This window comes from Ostrea edulis, chromosome 7, assembly GCF_947568905.1.
Source record: "Ostrea edulis chromosome 7, xbOstEdul1.1, whole genome shotgun sequence".
Taxonomy (NCBI): Eukaryota; Metazoa; Mollusca; class Bivalvia; order Ostreida; family Ostreidae; genus Ostrea; species Ostrea edulis.
Window position 1 is genome coordinate 40,686,912 of NC_079170.1, and position 25,055 is coordinate 40,711,966.

At 33.7% G+C, this 25,055-nt stretch overlaps 2 protein-coding genes and 2 long non-coding RNA genes across 5 annotated transcripts in view; 1 reads left to right on the top strand and 3 right to left on the bottom strand.

Moving 5' to 3' along the window:
• Positions 1-25,055, bottom strand: part of LOC125654515 (multiple epidermal growth factor-like domains protein 11) — a 139,025-nt gene that overhangs the window by 31,007 nt on the left and 82,963 nt on the right. The window contains exon 3 of one of the 2 annotated variants that reach the window (XM_056144403.1): positions 1,145-3,196. The exons of the other annotated variant lie outside the window; for it this stretch is intronic. Coding sequence (XP_056000378.1) covers positions 2,820-3,196 — 377 coding nt within the window. The 3' untranslated portion in view covers positions 1,145-2,819. Of the gene's footprint in view, positions 1-1,144; positions 3,197-25,055 lie in introns of those variants that run through there. 2 annotated transcript variants of the gene reach the window in all.
• Positions 6,008-8,717, bottom strand: LOC125654518 (uncharacterized). The gene is made up of 2 exons (XM_048884486.2): positions 7,144-8,717; positions 6,008-6,407 (listed from the first exon to the last, which is right to left on the bottom strand). The coding sequence occupies exons 1-2, from the start codon at positions 7,571-7,573 to the stop codon at positions 6,337-6,339; spliced, it is 501 nt and encodes a 166-aa protein (XP_048740443.2). The 5' UTR covers positions 7,574-8,717; the 3' UTR covers positions 6,008-6,336.
• LOC125654562 (uncharacterized) lies at positions 13,265-14,026 on the bottom strand. The gene is made up of 2 exons (XR_007362414.2): positions 13,677-14,026; positions 13,265-13,411 (listed from the first exon to the last, which is right to left on the bottom strand). It is a non-coding gene; the product is annotated as an uncharacterized LOC125654562 (long non-coding RNA).
• Positions 19,535-20,893, top strand: LOC125676907 (uncharacterized). The gene is made up of 3 exons (XR_008796974.1): positions 19,535-19,612; positions 20,566-20,650; positions 20,780-20,893. It is a non-coding gene; the product is annotated as an uncharacterized LOC125676907 (long non-coding RNA).

Genomic DNA, 25,055 nt, shown 5'->3' on the forward strand with positions numbered 1-25,055 from the left:
CAGTGATCAATCTCATAACTCCTATAAGCAATAATATATATATATATATAATATATATATATATATATATATATATATATATATATATAGTGAGGAGGGAAACGCTTAAGCCTGCCTATGCAACACTGGGGAAATATACTTATATATGCGGTTACAGTAGAATAAATCAAGAAAACGGTATATTCTCATATAATCCCTGTAAGGAAACTCCCACGAAATATATGCGGAAATATAAGCAGGTGGGCAACTTACGAGTATTAGGAAGCTCGTAGTACATACATGTAATAACAATTCCAATAATTTATATTCTTCATAGGAATTATGAGATTAGTCACAGTTCGTTATATTCACTTGTTCATCGAAATAAACTAAAAATGTAATAGCTATGCTGTGGAACATTATACCTGCTCTAAATATAAAATAAATGACAAGAAAACAAACTTTAATAAATCAAACGGTTTTACAAACATGGAGAGTATCAGCAGATCTCGGATTATATTCAAAATGAATCAAACGTTAAGTTAAGCTCCATACAATCTTAAAGCAAAATTTCATGTCACTACCTCAATGTCCTTTCTAATACGCCAGTTTCGATGTAAGAGCTATTCTGTGTAGGAGGTACATTTAGTGGAACTTTGATTGATTGATCGATTGTATATTATTTAACGTCCCTCTCGAGAATAGTTCACCCATATGGAGACGTCACCACTGCCTGTGAAGGGCTGCAAAAGTTAGGCCTATGCTCGGCGCTTAGGGTCATTGAGCAGGGAAGGATCTTTATCGTGCAACACCTGCTGTGACACGGGATCTCGGATTTTGTGGTCTCATCCGAAGGACCGCCCCATTTTGTCACCTCTTATAATAAGCAAGGAGGTACTGAGGACCTATTCTAATCCGGATTCCCACGGGATGTGGAACTTTGAATTCCTAAGTGGGATAGAGTGACACTGCAGTCAGTGTGAAGGATAATAATATGTACAGTATTAAAACGGCTTTGTTTTCGACATATAAATGTAGGAAATAAAAAATACTATCAAAAGAAATGTTTTATTAAAGTTGAAACATAAAAACAATGTCATATTTGTAAGTAGCATCCTGGATACGATATCAACGACCAACGAAATAGCGTGATATGATACGATATAGAAAGAATCCCATGTATCTAATTACTCCCTGAATATTTATCATTTACTTAGTTTGTGTATCAGTTGAATTCAGGTGGTGAAACAGCGTAGGTGAAGCCTACTGAGTACATTCAGTTATGCAGTGATGACTATTTGTCACACTCCTGCATGCAAACAACTTGTTTTGCGCCTTACTGTGTGCGAGAGTTCTCCAAAAGGAAACAACCCGGACGTATTTCGACATCGGACTTTTACAGATTGATTTATCATGACAATCATATTCTTTTCTCGGGTGATGCTGGTTAAAAGTGTCAATGGATGTGGTATTTTCAGATAAATGCATCAAATGTGATGAATTCCGCCCTTCGATCCATTTATTGTCAGGGGAAATGAGATGACATATGATAGACCAATAATCTGAAAGCGAATTAACTTGCACCTGGTCTACTTTTGTTATACTTCAAAAATGTGTTCTGAACGGACCACTCTAAAACAATTGCCATTGTCAATATATATTATGGGTGTTTGGGAATGAATTGGAATTGACCTTTATCTGGGAAATACTCATTTCCGTATAGCTTTCTTTTTCATGTAAATACAATCGATGTTTTTCTATTCTCATTTACTGACACTAAATAGTATGGTATATACCAGGTATATTTGGTCTGATTTATATCGAAAGACAAAGCAGATACAATATGTTGATTTGCAACTGAATATATCACGTTTCTTGCTGTGATCTTCAGCTCGACATTTAGATATGTTGACGATGTTATATTTATTAAAAGCAATCATTTTAATTCATATGTCGATTTAATATATCCCAGTGAACTAGAAATAAAAGATGTAACATAGTCTTCCAAATTTTCTTTATAATTAGATATTTTATTAAAAATGGATGTTAACGGCAAACCAACATCTCAACTTTAAAGGGGATGATTTCGCCTTCTCCATCATTAACGTCCCATATTTGTGTAGCAATATTCCACTATCACCTGCATATGGTGTTTATATCTCTCAACTAATTCGATATGCAAGCGCTTTCTCTGGGTATTATAAGTTTTTAAGTTGACGCAAACTACTGTTCAACATGTCGATGTTACAGGGATTTTAACAGTCTTGTTGAAAGTAAGCAATTCACTTATCATATGGTATTTATAACGATGTAGTTTATCAATACAACCTGTCATCGGATTATTGGTGTCAGACGTGGATTTTGTATTCCTTGTGACAGTCCGCAATGAGCCTACTGCACCACAGATATATTTCAACTTGTCAGTGGACTGTGTTCTTTACATTGTCTACAGACTCTAGAACCATTTTGTATCAATAATATTCACCTGACAGGTGAATAAGATAACTTGATAAGAAACTATTTCATCGAGAAAAAAATAACATAGGTAAAATGAAAACTAACCTTCAAGAAATTAATGTCACGTTAATCATAGATATCTACGTTTAGTCTTCAGAAAGTAATAATCATAAAATGTCATCAGAGACATAAAATGTAGTTAAATGTTCTTGCATTTGTACATTGCAGATGCATGTTGAATAACTCTCTTGCATAACTTTCTTATAGAAAGCGAGTGTGTATCTATCCTTGACAGTTGAAAAGGAGTAGGAATTATAACAATTTTTGCATGATATCATTATATTCCACCAATTATTCAGTCAGCATTGGTATTATTCAACTGATCACACTGGAATGGAAGGCACGACGAAATCTTCATTGATTGATTCATACAATGGGTGCGCCGGTGAAGGTGGGTTTTCGTCAGTTAGATGTGGCGTTTCTTCTTTCCTTAAAGCTTGTATTAGATAAAAGATCAAAAGGATGAATAACAAAATCACAGACACCGATCCTAAACATATAATGACAATAATAATTGTTGAATATATGTAGTTGGTTTTCTCCACACCATGACTCGTAGTTGGCGAAGTTTCGGTAGAAGTGGTCACGTAGTAATGTTCATAATTGCCTATACCTTTCGAAGACAATTCAAACGAATCATTGGTAGAGCTGGTATGATAAGAAGCATCTTCCCCTCCTAGCGTCGATGTCAAAGGATTTTCTGAAAAAGATATACATTTAAAACAACTGAAGTTTCCATACACCAATACACTTGGCGTTTAATTCATAGCGCTTGAAAGATTTCTCTATACTATTTCAATTGACATTCACACATCTAATATTGATATACCCTTAAAAACACTTCCTTTATAACTCCTTACGAAACTATGTTCAACATTTTAATTGTTCTGGTGACTGTTGGACCAGGAACTGTTAAATTCAACTTTTAAAAATGACTGTTTGGCCGATGATGTCAAATTGCGCTAACTCGAGTTTTCCTTTCCTGTTGTTTGGATAAATATAAATGGCGGATGCACATTTTGCGGAAGGAACTGGGGATGGAATTCAATTAATGTTTGAAAGTAGGGATAATAAGAACATAAAAAAGTTATTTTTTTATCATTTTCTAGAATCAATTGTATAAAATTAAGGTTAATTATTTTCCTTGTCTCCTTGTTAAAGCTGCTATATGCAAGTCACATGATTCTAGGTCTGCTGATTTATTTACTTAATGACGACGTTCATTGATTTTATTGATGATGAAATACAGAATTCATTAGTTGAAAAGTAGAGCAGAAACACGAAAAATATAATTATCAGTTGCGGCATTTGGTATGATTTCTTTTAAACTAGTAGTTACGGTACAAAATGCATGTAATCACACTGTCAATTTCAAAGTCAACAAACCATGTGCATCTACTAAAAACAGTCTAAAAATGAAGGCGTATAACAAGACAATATTTACTGGTTCCTCAGACAACATCTGTTTTGTTTGACCCTCGAAATGGCTTGTTGCCCTCAGCCAACGGTTTTAACCAACATATCCTTTTTGGGGTCAAAAACATATGTTGTCCTCGAACCCAGTCAATAACTGTATACTATAAAACACACATTAAGAAAGGGCATATGGTGGTATGGCGCTGTTTTGCTTGAACAATCGTCTGATCGCTTGCAGACAATAATCTCGGAATATTTTGCCCTTATATTTTGAAGTTTAGCTAATTATGAAGAGATATATTTCAGACGTGAAAGGTGAAGATAATGCACGTTTATCAATCTCAGAACTCCTATGAGGTATACAAAATAAGGATTTGAGCAAACATGGGCCCTTGGATATAGCAGAGATTGGATCAGGTACCTAGAAGGAATAAGCATCAACTGTCGACCGGCCACACCTGCCAAAAGCCCTAACTCTTGATTAGGTAAATGGAGTAATTCGTAGTTGCGGCATGTTTAGATATATGCTCTTTTGGAATTTGATATTTTACAATCATTTCTTTGGACATGTTCATGTCAAGGTTTAATAAACGATCAGACACAGCATAACATTGCAAGTACATGCTTTTTGCAGGAATTCGTCATTATATCCCCTGGTCTATCATACTTTGGATCATTATCTTACCGCTTCTTTTCTCATACCAACACATTTTTTTAGAAAGTTGTAAAGCATGAAATAAGAACAGTCCAACTGAGTATATATCAAATATATCCAAACGATGCGTAACAAGTGTACAGCCAGCAGAAGCAAACAATATTCTGATAATATTTTTTTTCAATTGTTTGTACTGTATGTATTTCATAGCACATACCATATGTCATGTGCTTTACCATTTCATTCGTTAATAATTGAATATACTCAAAGAAAACAATTTTGATCGCGGGAGCTTTTAACATTGATTGCGAAAGCTGACTAGTTCATAATTTGAAACTTATGATGATAAAGTATGTCAAGGAGGCATAAGTTTGTTCAGCTCTTGATTTTGTATTCTTTTAGGAGTTCTGGCATTGATCACTATTCGTTATATTCATCTTTCATATTGCTGGTTATCTTACAGGAAATGTAAAAAAAAAATAAAAAAAAAATACCTGTTTGGTCAGAACATTTCCCAGTCATATGGTCACACGTTACGCTACACTCTAATGGACATTTTGTTTGGCATTCCACTCCATACAGCCCAGGTAGACAGATATCACTGCAGTTTAGGCCAGTGTATCCTGTTGGACATACTGTGTGAAACAAGAAGGATACAATTGATAATAACAACAATAAAGGTAATGTTATTGATGAAAATTGCATTCATTTTCCAAGATATCAAACGTTGATTAAATTAATGTCGGGAGACTATCTCTCTTGCTTTGACACTCCTGTACAGTCTGATTAAAGAATGATCCAGGACAGCACTGATGACCTTGTCTCTCTCTGTGAATATAAATTATGGAAGTCATTATATATCGCAAGGGGGTAGAGTGTATCAAGACGGTAACTATGGGTAAAAGAGAGCCAACGTTTAAATAACCTTTCGATGTATTGCTAATTATGAAATATATGAGAATTTCATTTACTTTAACAACCGATATATCCACTATAACATTGAACACATATATCAGTATCCTGTGTCATGGTATCGGGATATTATTGGTGATGCTGAGCTATAGACAAAACATACATATCTATACTCACCTATGATCACAAGGTGTCTCCATCTCGGCTATAGCATACACAAAGGAGAAACTCCACATGTATTGTATCAACATATTCAACGTTTAATTTAAACTGTGGTGATAATTATTAAATATATTGAATGTGCTTCCTGTATAGTCATTGAATTTAATAATCATACTTTACATAACATGTGGAGGGAATACCAATATGTTAATTAAGAATTTTGTATGATTTGATTTACTGGTTAAAATATAACGATAAACCTATAGGAGATAACTGTTAAAAAACCATTTATGTTTCCTCATGCTGCACAAACTCACCACAGCTACGTTTATGCTGAGTTTAGATCAATAACATCAACACCAATGTAGAGATGAAATATGTCATTTATTCAAATGACGCAAATAAGGAAAAATATATACAAAATATAATAAGGGGATCAGACCAAAAACTATTCACACAATACATGATGACATATCAATATGCTGATCCCCTAAATTTACGGAAGAACAACATATGCAAAAATTATAAAATTGATTAGGTCTACAGCAAAAAGATGGCATATCAAAAATACAAAGGCCATAACATATCTTAAAACATATCAATGCAAGTAAGGTAGGAAAAGATGGGGTGGTGGTGGGTGTGCCAAATTTGTTGATGCTATCAATAGCTTCGATGAAGCGAGAATGACTGTCTGTTTAAACCCGAATCAGTGTAGTCTTCAACAATTTCTGGGTGTTCATGGGTTGACCAGATGTGAAGCCTGAAACTAGAAAATTTAATTTTTCTTTGTCATAACCTTGTAATTCATTTTTGAAACTTAATGGATTTACTGGTGTTGGAAGGGTCATTGTCAGTTCTGATTGAGGAGGTGGAGTTAGACCGTATGCTTGTGCACTGTAATCGTGGGTGGGGACCGTTACAGTCTTGGCAGGTATGGGAAAATTTACACGGGTGGGATATACACTTTTGCCCTTTGTTATATGCAAAGCAATATCTGGGACGAAAGGGCTGACTCCCTTGCGATTTGTTTGGAGATCTAATCCCCATAGATGCTGCCTTTAACCTTAATTCTGTTACTACTCTTTCCCATGGTAATAAAGATGACTCTCTTATTCTCCTAAATGACTCATCATAATTCCCCCAAGCCTGATCACCATGGAGCTTGCTTATTTCACAAATTTGATACATGTATTTTAACAGATCGCTTGCCTCTTGGGGGAATTTTTGCAAGGATATGCTGATAAATATCAGAAAAGCATCTGTCCACTGATGGATTGTAATTGGGTTTTTATTTGTTGATGCTTGTTGAAGTTAAATTTTACCAGATTCTACCATAATGGAAAGGGGCTCTTCAGTTGAGTTGGGTAAAATAAATTTCAAGTCAACAAATTCATTCTTCCAAATTTTGAGCTTTAGCTTAGCCGAAACAGTAGGCCCAAGAGACACACTATCTGTTAATTGTATTTGTGAATTGCTATCAGAATTTCTGCCTGCTGGCTCACCTGTGAACACATTGTCCAGAAGGGCTCCAAGTGCAGAAGCTGGGACCATGGCACTCGCTTGTAGAGTACCATCAGTAGAAATTGAATTTGTTGCAGGGTTCAGTAGCCCACTGGTGGATTCTGGCTCTGTGACAAGATTGGTAGGTGCTGTTACTTCCTCTTGGCTTACAAGGTTTGCCTCAGCAAGTCCAGTTTCACTGGCTGGCACTTTTTGTTGTTCGAGAATGTGTTTTGCCAGTAAAGCATAGTCAATGTTCGGCATTGCACTCTGTGTCACGGTATATTGCTCTTGATGGGTTGTTTGTTTTCGCCTTTTCTTTGCGTTCATGGCAACAGAGGAGTTGGACTGCTCTCCCACCGAGGAATCACCTTTCTTATTTCTGTTCTTTGGTGGCATTGTTCCTGAGGAAAAGATGATAAGAAATAACATCGACTGTACCAAATTAGGAAAATTTTCACAACAATGCAAGTTAGAAGACTGTCAAATCTATACCAAGAACCATAAAGAATGTGTAAATTCTACATATAGATAAAATGGTCATTTCAAGAGATGACACAATTACTGACACAGTTTTATGAGAAAATTCTGACTTACATGTACATGTATACATGTACATTAAAACAAAAACAGAATACATCCCACAAATATGTTCCAGTGACAAATAGCTCTACCTACTATTACATGTTGAAATTATCCTAAGTATCTATAAGAAAACTTTGACCAAATTCCATGTACATGACACTAGTACCTTGACTCCTTGATAAAAAACATGTTCAAACTAGACCAAATATTTAGGTTAATTGTCTCCAACCAAACTGGATAACTCTGACCCACACCAACACGTGAGTAACAGAGTAACTCTGACTCCTAATTACATGTTGCAATTATAACAAATGGAGGGTAAGTCTGATCCCCAATATCTGGGTAACTCCGACCCATACAAACATGTAAATAACAAAGTAACTTTGTCTCCTAATTACATGTTGAAACATGTAAATAACAGAGTAACTCCGACTCCTAATTACATGTTGCAAATCTAACAACAAGGATAACTCTTATCCCCAAATACTGGGTAAATCTGACCCACACAAACATGTAAAATAACAGAGTAACTCGAAAACCCAATAGATCTTGAAACATGTAAATAACAGAGTAGCTCAGACTCCTAAAACATGTTGAAACTCACAAACTAAGATGGTAACTCTGATCCCCAAATTAACTCTGTCCTACAACACATGTAAATAACAAAGTTACTTATGACTCCTAATACATTTAAATCAATAATTTATTGGATAAACTGATTAACACGGACCTATAACTATAAGGCAACATTAAATGCCTTACTTTACATATCAGATGTATACATAGGGCCATAACAACATACTTTGACTACTAGATATTATATCATCTGCATTGCTTATGTGTAGAATCAAGTGTTTGTTTCCTTCATAGCTACTCTGAAAAATATGTCTGTACATCTCTATCAATTGCTTCAATGATTACAGTATGAATTTCAATGTAATAGTGTATATTTGCACTACCAAAGTGAAATTAAAATTGTCTAGATGTCCAACATTTTGAACAAATGCAAGGCAAACATATTATGATTATAGATTATACTGGCTGTATAAGTTTTGAAAGCAGTATCACCGCATTCCTGATACTGCGGCGATATTTTCTCATGGGCTGGTCCTCGTCGGGGGTACAGAGCAGATGGACACCACCTGGGCCGAGATAATGTAGGTCATTCCAAAACCCTCTATGTCTCCAGTAATGGATACTACACAGGGGGTCACTTAGCTGTTTCAAATGTTGATTCGTCTCTATCACCGTGATATTGAAGTATCTACATGACGCAAATTGCATGCGGCGAATATCAGTCCTCCTTGATATTGAATGCACATTGATCCAAATCCAAATTTTCAGTCCCTGTCCGTGCACAATACTCCTTGAGTCTTCGGATATAAGAATGTCCTACCACACACACGTTTATTGCGTTCATTGTTGTACCTCAACCGGAACCAGCTCAAAATGATAATAAATAGCATTCACTAAACACCACAATAATGCGTTGCAAAGCACTTACAATGATTATGACGCCGATTTTCCAGAAATCGTTTAAGAACAATTTCTTTATTTCAATTATTGTGCCAAATCTTTTAATGCTATCAATAGCTTCGATGATGCGAGAAAGACCCAAGGCTGACTGGTCAGTTACCGACAGCATCAAAACACGTGAAAACAATAATGAATTTTGATTTGCTGTTTTCAGAAAAGGGGTAAGATTTGGCCATTGAAAATTTCGAAATTGCGTAATAAGTCTGCCGCATCTGAAGAACTGGGAAAAATTACATAATATGACACCTGATACCTGTAAGGCCTGGGAGAAGACCAGTAACATTAGATATAAAGAAAAATACAAGCCACAGAGTTACAAACAATTCAAAAAGTATATTAACTTACAAACATTTACATACAAAAAACAGCATTCAACACATAAATGCAATTATTTACATAATTGTTGTTTAAATTTTGACCTATCTATATCATTAAAGACAGCCAGATGTATCCACGAAATGTTGGTAAATAAAGAAGACATATATCATAGCCTATCACATCATAAGGCTAACGTACGCTTTTATAGTGAGATGAACGGCTTCCCAAAATACTTAATTTCTTTTCAATTTGCAAAGTGGATTTATTTTTTAAAATCCTTAAATTATTTTAAGTTGTAAAACAAACTTTCGATTTGATCGTGTCTGTGCGTTTTTTTCTCGGAAGTATTCGTATAGCTTGCAACAACATATTTATTTGTCATCATTTATATGTAGGTCTATGTTTGCCCTTATTTTCATTGTGTTTTGTCTGTGGGATCTACGACATTGATAAGTGTTTGTTATATTTAATAAGCAAGTTTTGAGATGTTATTTCGCTTTAGAGAACTCTAGTTCATAGCAAAGCGAGAGAAAAAAATCGTTTACATGCGGGAGTATGACCAAAAATCATACAGTGGAGCCTCGGTAATCCGGACGTCATTAATCCGGACGCTTCACCTTCCGGACGATTTTTCTAGGGAACGGAATATTTATACATTATTTTGCATCATTAATCCGAAAATACGCGTTCTGGATCCGGACAGTCACTTTTTACTACAAAACGTTATAATGCATTGAAAATTGTACCGTTAATCCGGACGGTGATTTTGTTTAGGGAAGGTCTGTGCCGGACAATTTTAGCAAGGTGGAAATTATAAAGAAAACAAGCAGAACTGTCTAATTGAAGCGATTGCATGTACCCTGTCAACACCTCCCTCCAATTAGGTGGTATGTGATGATAAGTCCGTTAGATAGCACGTGCCGATCGAGATATTGTATTGCCAGTTTTCGCACATAAGATCTTTATTGCGTGTAGTGTTGAATTTTGTAAATAAATCTGTAGCATATTATTTTATAGTCTTGATCAATACCCTAATAGTATTAATAAATTAAACATCATGCCGTAATGATAATTTTTTTAACTGCTACACGTATCAGTTGCACTGATTCGTAAATTGATATCGGCTTATTCAAATTTAAAGAGTGTAGATTATACTTCTAGATTCTGGATTTTATTCTGTTGATTGTCGTGAAATACACATGTATGTTCATGCACTTGTATAATATAAGTTTTTAACGTTTAGAATGTCGCGCATGTAGAATGCACCTTTGTACGATTGATTCTTGTTACGATGTTGTAGAGGTTTATTGCTTTAAAAATTTTAAACTCTGCGTAGAAGTGAGAAAATTACCATTTTAAGGAAAATGACAATTAAACTCTGTATCTACCTTTAATGTTAATTTCACCCGAGTTTTGTTCCGTTATTATTGCATCATGAAAATAATAGGTGCACGTGACTAGATCAAAGCAGTAGTAGGTCTTCATATTACGAGCTTAAATGATTTTATTCTCCTGATATTGTCTTGGATAATTATAGAATAAGAAATATAAAGTCTGGCAGATTGAATTTTGGTTAAAGAATGTTGTCAACTGACATGATAATCACGAAATTCTTATATCAACTTTGGACGATGAAGATTGTTTTAACAGACCGCCGAACCCGTGAATCGTGACAGATGGAAATTACCGGCCTCTTTAAGTAAAAGTGTGATGAAATGTTTGGAATGTAAATTATTATGTTAGTTACTAATCATTTAATTACTTATAGTTACATAAAGTGCTTCATTATTCGTTTTAGTGCATACGGTACACAGTTTTGTATATTTTTTTTCTGTAGGGATCATATGTATGTACACTGTAAACACAGGCAAATACACTGAACACGTAAATTAAATTTTAGTCCTTTGAAATACATGTAAATATCAACATTATCATAACTTATTTACTAATGCAAATGGTTAAATCCAATGATAGAATGTGTTTAATTCACTATGCATCAATAAAGTAGGCACATATTGGCTACTTATGCAAAGCTAGAACATATGAGATTCAATTTTCAGGACGCTTCATTTATCCGGACGATTTTGCTGGGAACCAAAGTGTCCGTATTAACGAGGCTCTACTGTAATGAATGTGATTAATGAGTTTCTCATGATCAGTTTCATCACCCGAATTCGAGTGATGCAACAACTAATTTGGCAAAAAATATTCATAAAGGAATTAAAGTTGTGGAATCATTGTTTTATCACGTTATTTTGTTGTCCGTACCTATCCTATATAGAATATGTCTTGCGAATATGACAATGTTTTATGATTACAATTTCGTAAAACACTGTAGTTATTTGACACCTTTATGGATGAAACCCTTTCCAGTCGTGTGGTCAAAATCACGGATACACTCCATTGGACATTGTGTTTGACAATCTAGTCCATACATTCCAAGTGGACATACGTCGTTTTCTCTAACAAGAGAATTACCAGTTATTGAGTCAATGATGTTGTTCTTCCTATTTGTTTTGTCTTTCAACAATGATCCAAATGAAGTACTGTTTGCATTGCTTTTAATAGAAGTGTTTTCATTTGCTAGCATCGGTAGTAAAGGCTTTTCTGATATATATATATATATATATATATATATATATATATATATATATATATATATGTATATATATATATATATACAAGTACAGTTTTAATAGTTGAATTCGCAATGTTAGAAAAAATATGCATATTTCTAATGATATACCAAGTACTATCAAACCCTCATATTTAGAAAAGATACAGTGTGGTATAACGCTGATGTAGATATGTCAATTAGTTCAGTCGCCCGAGGACAATCAGTTTAGACAATATTTCCGTTGTGCTTTGATATTAAGCTTCATATATTAAGGTATAACAATACCTATGTTTCATGAATTTAGTCCATTATGGCAAACTTGGTAACCTATAGACAATTTATTTACCAATTCAGTACAGATACTGTAAACAGTCTTTAAAATTTAAGAAACTACCTCAAACGATATAGGTTTTAAATGATGATAATAAATTTTATATAGTGCCTTATAAACAACAGATTACTCGAAGACGCTTTATAATAATACTAATGATATAATTCAGGGAAATTTAGCATGATATTTCCAGGATACTGTCTCATAAACAGCTACCTTACAGTTGAGATATCTGTAGCACACGCGTTTTGAGAAACGTACTAAACATGAAATATATATGGAACCTTACAGAACTCTTGCTGATACAGTCCTGGGCGCTAAATATCAATGTAAATTTGTTACTTCACCCACAACTTTGTATGTGTAAATATGAATTATTATGGAAGAGAAATAAAATAAAACAAAGGAAAAGGGAAGATTAGTTATATTTTACTAATAAGTCATAGAAAGTTCAGAATTCTAATTTTCTAACAGTTTAACTATCTTATACCTTTGAAAAACTATGAGGTTTATTTCAAACAATTTACGAAACGTAAAAAATAATCCATAGCTGTTTGGGAAGAACATTTCCCAGTCGTAGGGTCAATTGTTACGCTACACTATAATGGACATTTTGTTTGGCATTCCACTCCATTGAGCCCAGGTATACATATACCACTGCAGTGTAGGCCAGTGTACCCTACTGGACATGCTGTGTGAATAAGAAGGATACAATTTATCATAACAACAATAAAGGTAATGACATTAATGAAAATTTAATTCAGTTTCCAAGATATAAAACGTTAGTTCAAATAATGTCGTGAAACTATCTGTCCTGCTTTGACACTCCTGTACAGGCTGGTTAAAGAATTATCCAGGGCAGCACTGATGACCTTGTCTCTCTCTGTGAATATAGAGTATGAAAATCAGTGTATATTGTTAGAGAGTACAGTGTATCAAGACGGTAACTATGGGTAGAAGAGAGTCAACGTTTGAATGATAACCTTTCAATGTATTGATAAGTAATGAAATATCTGAGAATTGCATTTACTTTAACAACTGATATATCCACTATAACATTGAACATATATTCCAGTCTCCTGTGCTATGGTATTGGGACATTATTGGTGATGATGAACTATAGACAAAGCATACATATTTAGACTCACCTATGATCACAATGTGTCTTAATCTCGGCTATAGCATACAAAAAGTAAATACTCTACATCCATTGTTTACACATATTCAGCATTTGAATTTTAACTGGGGTGATAATTTTTAAATATATTGAATATACTTCCTGTAAAGTCCTTAAATTTAATAATCATATTTTTACATATCAAGTGGAAGAGGATATCAATATGTTAAGAGCCATTCTCTGTAACCACTTAAAAAAATTTGGCACGCATAGTCACCGATTTTCACGAAACTCACCTGAATGGACCATCTATATAACATATTCAAGAACATATATTTAAAAATTAGATAGTGATCATGGTTGCTATGAAAACAGGTACAATTTTATGAAGTTTCGCCATTTTAAAGAAGTTGGTAGTTTTGGCACGAAAGTTGAATATAAAACGTTATGAATAGTCTTAGAATTCTAATTTTTATATTAAATTATAAAACAGATCCCATATTTTTCATTAAAGAAAAAAAATGAATATTGAAAAATCCTAAGTGATTTTTATAATTGAACAAATCTGTAAAATTGTGTTTAAATTCAATGGTTTTTATGTCTTAAAACTTTTATTCGCAACCACCTCAAATAAAGTGGCACAAGTTTTTAAAACAACTAATCTATGTTCTTCATGCAAGGCGAAGATAACGAACAGTGATCAATCTCATAACTCCTACAAGCCATACAAAATAGATAGTTGGGCAAACACGGACCCCTGGACACACCAGAGGTGAGATCAGGTGCCTAGGAGGAGTAAGCATCCCCTGTTGACCGGTCACACCCGCCGTGAGCCCCATATCCTGATCAGGTAAACGGAGTTATAAATATAAACTAAAACTTTTGGGAATCTGCCTATTTCATACAATTTGAAGTGAATGATTTATGGGGGGAAATGCATTCTGTAACCAAGAGTTATTCCCCTTTGAAACTCTTCAACGTGATAAGGCAGTAAAATTACATGGAAACAAAAATAATATGGCGGGATAATGTCTTACTGCATGCTGATAGAAGTTTAGACGAAGACATATGACATTCAAAATATTCTCTCCACTCACCCACACGAAAGTAGAAGGTGTGAGAGACATATCTCCAAGTACAAGCGTTCTAGTAATACAGGTAATTATTCTATTTACTTTGAAATCCATTCACCAGCCTAGAATTAATCAACTTGATCACAATCACTTGATGTCAAATGTTTTCATAGACATTGTGTACAATTATGGATTTCTCTAGATCTGCCAATACCATGGCACATATGATGTGCGTGCGTGCTAAATATTCACCCTTCAACTCGCCACTGCTTCAGATGTATTGATATGACGTCAAAATGTAAACTGTGGCGTCGCACATTACAGTACTTGGATCTACTTAGGCCTAATGCAGCACATTTCATTATGTAGGGGATCGTGTGACTAGGATGAAATTGACATAATAAATGCAAAATCGTTATCATTATCTGTTTTATAATAGAATCATAAAAAAATCAGAGATATTTATTCATTTGAAAAATGCATGACCTTTCGTTATTATACATATTAGATAAAAGAAAAGAGACGCCCTGTTGTGATTAAGTCATTGCATACCGCCCCCCCCCCCCTTGATACATGCCAACACATTGAATAATTCTCCTTCGTTAAATAAAGTAATGGGTCATAACATTGAATTTTATTTCTAATCGTTTCTACTTGTATTAGTTCGAGCGCGGGGGGGGGGGGGGGTATACATGTACAGATACTAAACTGAGAAGTGAATTGAGGTGGGGACACTATTCAGTATTATTAGACATCCACGTATTAATTATTCTTTACTTTTGATGATACTTTAAAAAATTATCAATTCTATGAATAAATTCAATTAATTAAACAGAATTGAAATATTGTAGAAATACCAATACTGATACACCTTAGCCTATACATGTTATGCATGGGAATTTACTCTATATTTTTCTCTTTTTTGTTCAGCTTGATTTTGTTTTCATTTTACACATGCTACTAACAAAACAAAAGTATTTATTAAGGACATACAAGCAACATTTCTGACATTTTCTCTGAATTTTTTTCCATCTTCTTGATATAAAAAGCTATTGTATGATTTCGGAAATAAATTCAAATTTTACTGGCCTGAGTAGCTTAGCGATTAGATAACCTATGTTGTAATGCAGGGGTCCTGGATTTGATCCATTCTTTGCTAAAATATATTTGCACTGTCCTTCTATATACATCGTGCTGTAATACATAACTTTTGATTGCAACAATATTAGAAACTATCAAAATACTGAGTACCAGTATGCTTTTTTTTTTTTGTAGAAACGAGACAGAATGCACATTCATGAAAATTGATATATATTATTGAGAAACGTCGCATCAGTCCTCAAGTGATTAAACACCGCAAAACAATTCTCACTGTTTTGAATATTATGATTAACCCATGTGTTGATTAATTGAGATCATATAATCACCTTAGAGTTTAGATAAAACTAAATCTAGATAAGAATACATCCATTTAAGTAAGTTATTACCTACCGTAAGAAAAGTGTTTGAATAAGATTTCATTCAAACATATTATTTAAGGAATACATATTACAGCTACATGTAGTAGTAGATGCAGGGAAGAACAAGTAATATATTTTAGATGGGACATAAGATTTTGATATGCTTGCATATATTCATCTTGGTAATTCTGTTAAAATTAATATTATTTATTGATTTTGTAGGAAGTGTCGTAATGTGATTTTGGTGGTGGGCCAAGTCAGAAAAATCAGTGTATGTTCGATGCTCATGTTGCCTCAAATGATATGATAGGGTGTGGTTAATTTAACTGGAAAGAATTTCTATCAGGACAGCAGATTACATTATATTTTAGTTGCCTCTATGCCATTGAGAAGACGATTAGCCCTGATGACTATATATGCGCAAAATTAGAAAATGAAAAAGATTGCATGTGTGTGCTTATCTTGTCTATTTTGTAATATGTGATTCTAAAATAAAGGTATACCATTTATAATAGGATACGATTATGAAATATTCATCATCGGAACCCACTGCTCAAAGGCCGTAATTTAAACGCTGAGCATAGGCCTAAATTTTGCAACCCTCACTGGCAATGGTGACGTCTCCATATGAGTGAAAAATTCTTCGGTGGTATGTTAAATGATAATCAATGAATCAACCCGTGGGTTCCAACGATGTCAAATATTAAAAATGTTGACTTTCCCAGCATACTAAATGACTTCAATATGACCATCATTGGTATGTTACAGTTACAAGCAAGGTCTTCTCATGATGTTGAAATATAATTCACATACCTATGTTTAAAAAGATACGTTAAACGAGTGACAATGATGAACGTCCAGACTCTGAAAATAGAGGCCCTCAATTGTTTTTAATCAAATGCCAAGGTCACGAGTCAAGATCAAAATTATTTCTCATGGGTAACTGTAAATTGTCAAGTCATGTATTAAAAAATATTAGTTTAATAGATTTCATACATGGTACTGGCATAACATTTCTTGCATATACAGAGTAAGCAGAGTTAATATTGAACTGCAGAGAGAGAGAGAGAGAGAGAGAGAGAGAGAGAGAGAGAGAGAGAGGATTCCTCATGAATCAATGATAAATTACAATCTTTATGTATCCTATTTAGTGTATTTAACTTGAACAATTTTTAAGATCAATGATTCAATTTCAATGTCACACTTAATTCGATTGGCAAGGTGAAAAAAATGTACTTGATAGTTTGAAATAACTGAAATATTCAAATATGCATTTTCTAGATATGGTAGTTATTGTAATGAATTCTTAAGATATACATTTGCAATTTGTGATACATGTACAATACACAAATAGAAATGATGCACATTTGAAAAAAAAACAAAAAACAACAACTATGCATTGATTTAATTATCTGTTACAAATTAAGAGTGTTTATGATTGAAGAACATGCATGATGTATAACAAAATGAGATTTACTTGAAAAGAATGTGAACATCAAGTTTGCTGTTTTGTGATATTTTGTTACCATAGCAACAATGTAAAATGAATTATCAGTATTAATATTTCATCAAGTATAACATTGACTTCAGTTGAATCTGTTTATAAAAGCATTTTATTTTTATTTTTTGGTCTGAAAATTTATTTATTTTGCATGGATTTCGAATTTGACAAAAAAGCAATTTTCGTTTCCATGGCAACTAACATGAATTCTCATATTACACTTGTTAAAATTTAATATTTAACATCAGTAGCAATCGGTTACTAAGATTATATACTTTGAATACATAGAAAATTGTATTTTGAATTACATTGAAAAATGCATCTCTACTGTCATATCATGACGAAATGCATCATTTTGTTTCCATGGAAACACAGCTTAGATGGTAGATTCCCAAACATGTCTCATTGTTATATGATAGTACTATATCTAATGTATGTTGTACAAGCATTTATAGATTTCAAGCTGAATGCGGGGATTTTTATCCATCATTCAAATTTGCCTCTCAATTAGCTTTTCCAGAATGTATCAAACAACCCTCTTTTCCAGACAGAATGAAAATATAACATAATTATTCAAACCTTTAACTAAATATCAAACTAAATAATAAAAATGCTATATAGCATCATTTGATAATGACTAAATAAGAACTCAAACAGGTTAATCCAGGATAATTGAATGAAAAATGTCATTCTTCATGCAAAAATTGACTCTTTTGTGACCTGAATGGCATACACGTGTTACCATGGCAACAGAGTTGCATAGCAACCAAATTATGATGGTTTTACATTACTTATGCCAGATTAAGTCGATGTGCCAAATTTGAAAAAAAATCGGTGACAGTGCGTGCCGGACCCCTTATATAAATGTTTTAAGTGGTTACAGAGAATGGCTCTTAATTAACAACTTGATTAGATTTGATTTATTGGTTTAAATATAACGATAAACCTATAGGAAATCATTGTAAAAGTGCTATTAAATGTTGACCTATCTATACCATTAAAGGCAGCTAGATGTATCCACGAAATGTTTGTAAATAAAGAGGACATATACCATAGTCTGTCATATCATAAGTCTAACATATACTTTTATAATGAGATGAACGACATCCCAAAATACTTAATTTCTTTTAAATTTGCAAAGTAGTTTTTAAAATCCTGAAAATATTTTAAGTTGTAAAACTTTCGATTCGATAGTGTCTGTGCGTTTTTTCTCGGAAGTATTCGTATAACTTGCAACAACATATTTATTTGTCATGATTTATGTACATTGTAGGTGTTTATTCGCCTTTATTTCCATTGTGTTTATTTTGTGGGATCTACGACATTAATAAGTGTTTGTTATCTTTAATAAGCACGTTTTGAGATGCTTTGTCACTTTAGAGAACTCAACTTCACAGCAAAGCGAGAAAAAAAATCGTTTACATGCAGGAGTATGACCAATATTCATAATCACATTATTGAATGTGCTTAAGGTAGAGACAGATAGCAACCACGTGATCAGTAAAAATCGTGTATATTCACGTGAATTTATTTTCCGGAATGCCGTACACTGTCATAGAGTAGTTGAAAAACATAAAGGGGTTCCGAAAGTACAAGTTGTTGCTGTGACTGACTCGATGATTGAGGGGGTCGTCTCGACGAAAGATAGAGACAGTTGGCCATAGTTTAGATTAGGAATACGTCAATGTAATAATAGTGGACCAAATGTTTCGTCCGTGCAGAATGGCACTTTTTACCTCACGACCATGCATAGCTGCGCAACGTAAACAATTTTACAAAGTCGTTGATGTAGCGTGATCGTGATGTCCGACTCCGAGTGGTGCGAGTTTCAATACTGTTTATGTAGTCATTGAAAGTTTAAACAAAGTTTCTTCTGAGAAGAGGGATTCGATGGATGCATTCAACGTGGACAACGAGATTATAATTTCGTTTGGTAAGTGAAAAAATATGGCAAATTAAATTTGTATTCAACCCACTTTTCCTCTGCTATTTCACAACGTGATTTTATAACATCTATAAACACACAACTTGGAGATGTTTCATTTTCTTTGCATTTATGTATTCCATATGTGCCCAAAATATAACTCCTACATGCTCATGTAATTGTAAATGAATACCATGTATATGCCACATTTAAAAAAAATAGGACTCTCCCAAGTTTTTTTTTTGGGGGGGGGGTGTTGGGGGGGGTGTTGCACTAAATTTCTATTTGGTATACATGATAGTACTTATAATATCTTGAAATTTCATTGACCTAAGAGATATTTCAAATCTGGGGTTTCATGTTTCACACAAGCATGCAAGTCTACAATTTAAAATATTAATATTTCGTAAAATCACAAGTCCCCTCATAGGCAAATGTATGTATTGTATGAACATAAGATATGTATTTCCTTCTCTTGACCCACACTTGGTAAAGGAGACATGTCTGATAAATCTAGAGTTGACTTGTTTTGATATTATTAGAATGAACTGGCAGTTTATAGTATGAAAACATATCTGTCATCTCATATTGCAATATGATAATCATGATGTTTATTCACCTCATTAAAGGGGGGGGGGGGGGTGTATGGGGTATGTACAGTTTAAATAGAAGTTAGCTATAACAATATAAAGTAAATAACAATCATTCAGATGTACTACTACTGCAAGAGTTCACAATGCTGCACTGCACACATTTAACATAGTGTTACATATGTAATACTGATTTCAGACAAAATTTTAAAAATTAACATAATAAATGTAATTTTCAATATATCAGTATTTTAAAGTTCACTGAAGATGCATTGAGACACACAATTTTAAAATTGACATTGTCTGACACAGTATAATTAATGATTAATACTGACTGTGCAAATATTAATTATGATGATTTTTTTCCCTAAGTGTCATCCTAAGGACCAGTGCAAGTTGAAATGGGCTTCGAGTCAACAACTTCAACAGCAATTTGCCTTGAAAATCAGCAAGAAAGGTACAGTATTTTCTAAGATAGAATTTTTCATTTTAACACCAGACATTTGTAAAGACAATTCTTAGTATATTAAATAATCATATTCATTTTTTTTTTCAATATTTGAATATACAGAATATATTTTAACAGGTACTTCATTTACATTGATGATGTCATATCCCCTGGACCCCACAACTTTACAGGTTACAGAGAAAATTCAAGAACTTCTGCACAATGTGGGACTTGTATAGAATCAATAATGTTTTTGTGAGCCCAGCTATATTGTGCAACATACTAAAGTGTGAATTTAATTGAAAACAAGTACATGTACTCATGTATACTATTATATGTCTTTCTTAAAGACAATAATATTGCATAAATGTAGATGAAGTATCATTGTTGATTATTCAAAGTTTTTGATATATCAAAATCAGTAAACATTTCTAAATGAAAATAAAATACCAATTTTATAACTTTTAATCAATGTGTTTGAATTTCTCATTTTCTACCCCCCCCCCCTACCCCCACCCCCCCCCCCCCCCAACACATTCAGTGCATATATACCGTGAACTGGGAGAAATTAGAAATAGATAATGCAGTATGCATGCATTCTGAGTTATCCAATAGCGAGTTTTTGTTTCAGTGTGAGACTACAAGTAGGACTCATAAACTTATGAAGATACATATATATTTGTGAGAGGAAGATAGCTGATATGGGCCTCGAGATCCATGGGTCGAGCCACGGTGGTGGTCTAGAGGTTAGAGCATTCGCCCCGCATGCAGAAGGCCGGGGTTCGAATCCCGGCTGCGACAGACCTAAGCCGTTAAAACGGGTAATGGAAGTTCCATTGCCAAACGCTCGGCATCAGGTGTGAATGTCACGGGTCCTCGGATATGACCTTAAAAACGGATTCCCAGTGTCACAGTAGGTGTGGCACGCTAAAAAAACCTCACTGCTCAATGGCCGTAAGCGCTGAGCAAAGGCCTAAATTTGAAGCCCTTCACCGGTCTTGGTGACGTCTCCATATGAGTGAAAAATGCTCGAGAGAGAGAGAGAGAGAGAGAGAGAGAGAGAGAGAGAGAGAGAGAGAGAGAGAGACGTTAAACAATATACAATCAATCAATCCATGGGTCGCTTGGGTTGAAATCTTTCTATTGATATTGAATATAAAGTTGTTATTTAAACATATTTGGTGCACTATGCTATATAATCATATCAATTTCATCAAATAGGTATAATAGGTAAGCGTGTCTGGTTATTATAGAAAATTGTATGAAAAATAACTGAATATTAATGCAATCATTGTGAGTGCAAAAAGGTCAATTGCAAGAGCACATGCATAAATGCATTGGGTGATTTAACGGGGGGGGGGGGGGGGGGAGGGTAACCGGCGCGAGCCCCCTAAATGTTTCAAGTTTAAGTTAAATCGTGGTATGTTGTTTAGAAAAATGTATACGATAAAACAAGCAATAATTTCCTCCACTTTCGGAGAAATAAATGTCTGCCAAAACGTTTTAATTTATTGAATTACTTTTAGACCCCTGCCTCATACAGTCCCCCCTCCTCCCCCCCCCCCCCGATTACAGTTCCCGATCCGCCCCTGAAATAGCTTATAGAAACCTTCTTATTGTCATGTTCAATTCTCAGAGGTAATTTGGGATCGAATGCTTAAACATTTTAAGTTATTAAAAAGTCAGTAGTTTATCTCTGCTGGCTAAATTCTTCTTCTCAATGCGCCGAGTGCAATTCATGATGTCTATGTTCCTGCTCATTCTTTCTCCTCCATACCATGCAGTATATTAAAGGGGTTGGGATGTAATGGAGACATTTTTTTTAACAAATATAAATTGTATTTCTATTTTTTGTGGGGATTTTTAGGTGGGAAAACTCTAATATTAATCATCAAATGTGATGACGTATGATAAATCTATATTCTGAGTGTAAGTGCACAAAGGTCAACAACGAGAACTACAACAGAGTATAAGCTAAAATTTGAAATACATACTTTCTGTATTATAGTTATTAATTTAAAAAAGGTATTAGAAAGAATCTTCGAATTTCAGCAAGCTTTTTTTATGGATTGTTTACAACATCTTTTAATAATCCTTTTTCTTACGAAAATGTGTAGTTTGTAAAAAGGAGATGGGGTTAGGAATTGTTTGCTAGTTCCATATTGAACCCCATTATGGTGTATAATTTTTTTCTTATATTTAACTTACTAATAGACTAACCACTTAATGAAATAAAATAAGAAAATTGATGGGTATTTTTTTTTGCAGCTAAAGCAAAAGTATGATCCTGTGTGCAATTATTGTGCACTATTTTAAGGTGATAGGCCAATGTAGCTTTGTTGAAGTAATGTTGTTGCATGTTAACAATGATTGGTGAACTTGAAATTGATGTGTAATATACAATTATGTGAAAGGTTGTTTGAAACCATATATGACAAGTTATGATCCTTTTTACAATAAAAATGTTATAGCTCTATTTGTATATTGCTCTCTACTTATTTTTCTTCACTTTTTACGCTTTACAAAGACTAAAGAAGGTGCTATTAAAATTGCCATATTTCTCAAAAACAAGGTCGATTACCAACATTGATTTTTTAATATGTTTTATATCAAAGGTTCATCATAAACATATATCGAAATTTAAAAAATTCAATGGCTAATTTTTTTAGCATCAACCTATCAATCTCTACCTTAATGAGTTTCTCATGATCAGTTTCATCACCCGAATTCGAGTGATACATCAACTAATTGGCAAAAAATAATCATAAAGGAATTAAAGTTGTGGAATCATTGTTTTATCACGTTATTCCGTTGTCCGTACCTATCCTATTATAGAATATTTCTTGCGAATATGACATTTTTTTATGATTACAATTTCGTAAAACACTGTAGTTATTTGAGACCTTTATGGATTAAACCCTTTCCAGTCGTGTGGTGAAAATCACGGATACACTCCATTGGACATTGTGTTTGACAATCTAGTCCATACATTCCGAGTGGACATACGTCGTTTTCTCTAACAAGAGAATTACCAATTATTGAGTCAAAGATGTTGTTCTTCCTATTTGCTGTGTCTTTCAACAATGATCCAAATGAAGTACTGTTTGCATTGCTATTAATAAAAGTATTTTCATTTGCTAGCATCGGTATAAATATAATACAAGTGCAGTTTTAATAGTTGAATTCGCAATGTTAGAAAAAAATATGCAAATTTTTAATCATATACCAAATGCTATGAAACCCTCGTATTTAGAAAAGATGCAGTGTGGCATGACCTTCATGTAGATATGTCCTTTCGTTCAGCCGCCCGAGGACAATCAGTTAAGATAATATTTCCTTTGTGCTTTCATATTAAGCTTCATATATCAAGGTAATACAATACTTATGGTTCATTAAAATTTAGTCTATCATGGCAAACTTGGAAACCTATAGACAATTCATTTACCAATTCAGTTCAGATACTGTAAACAGACCTTAAAATTAAAAAAAAAAATTCCTCATACGGTATATGTTTTAAATGGTGATATTAAAATCTATATAGTGCCTTATATAAAATAAATTACCCTAGGGCGGCCTACAATAATATTAATGATATAATTCAGAGGAATTTAACTTGATATTCCCAGGCGTTTGTGTCATGAAAAGCTATCTAACAGTTTAGATATCTGTAGAACACTTTTTGAGAAACACACAAAACATGAAATAGATATGGAACGTTACAGAAGTCTTCCTGATACGGTCGTGGGCGTTAAATATCAATCTAAATTTGTTACTTCAATTTCAACTTTGTATGTGTAAATAAGACTTCTTATGGAAGGGAAATAAAACAAAGAGAAGGAAAAAGGAAGATAAGTGATATTTTGCTAATAATTCATAGAGCATTCAGAATTCTAATTTTCTTACATATTAACTACCTGATACCTTTAAGAAACTATTAGGATTATTTCAAACAAGTTACGAAACTTGAAAAATACCTCCTACCTGTTTGGTCAGAACATTTCCCAGTCGTACGGTCGCACGTTATGATACACTCTAATGGACATTTTGTTTGGCATTCTACTCCATACAGCCAAGGTAGACAGATGTCACTGCAGTGTTTGGTCAGTGTACCCTTCTGGACATACTGTGTGAATAAGAAGGATACAATTTATAATAACAACAATAAAGGTATTTATGAAAATCGAATTCAGTTTCTTAGATATCAAACGTTAGTTAAATTAATGTCATGAGACTATCTTTCTTGCTTTGACACTTCTACACAGTTTGGTTAAAGAATGATCCAGGGCAGCACTGATGACCTTGTCTCTCTCTGTGAATATAGAGTATGAAACTCAGTATATATCCTAAGGGGGTACATAGTATCAAGACGGTAACTAACGGTAAAAGAGAGTCAATGTTTGAATGATAACCTTTC

Excerpts from the sequence above, each read along its gene's own strand:
- LOC125654518 (XM_048884486.2), bottom strand. The coding sequence starts at position 7,573 with ATGTTATTTCTTATCATCTTTTCCTCAGGAACAATGCCACCAAAGAAC. Across the intron at positions 6,408-7,143 it reads TCTGGACAATGTGTTCACAG|TTTCAGGCTTCACATCTGGT; the intron begins GTGAGCCAGCAG and ends TAAATTTTCTAG.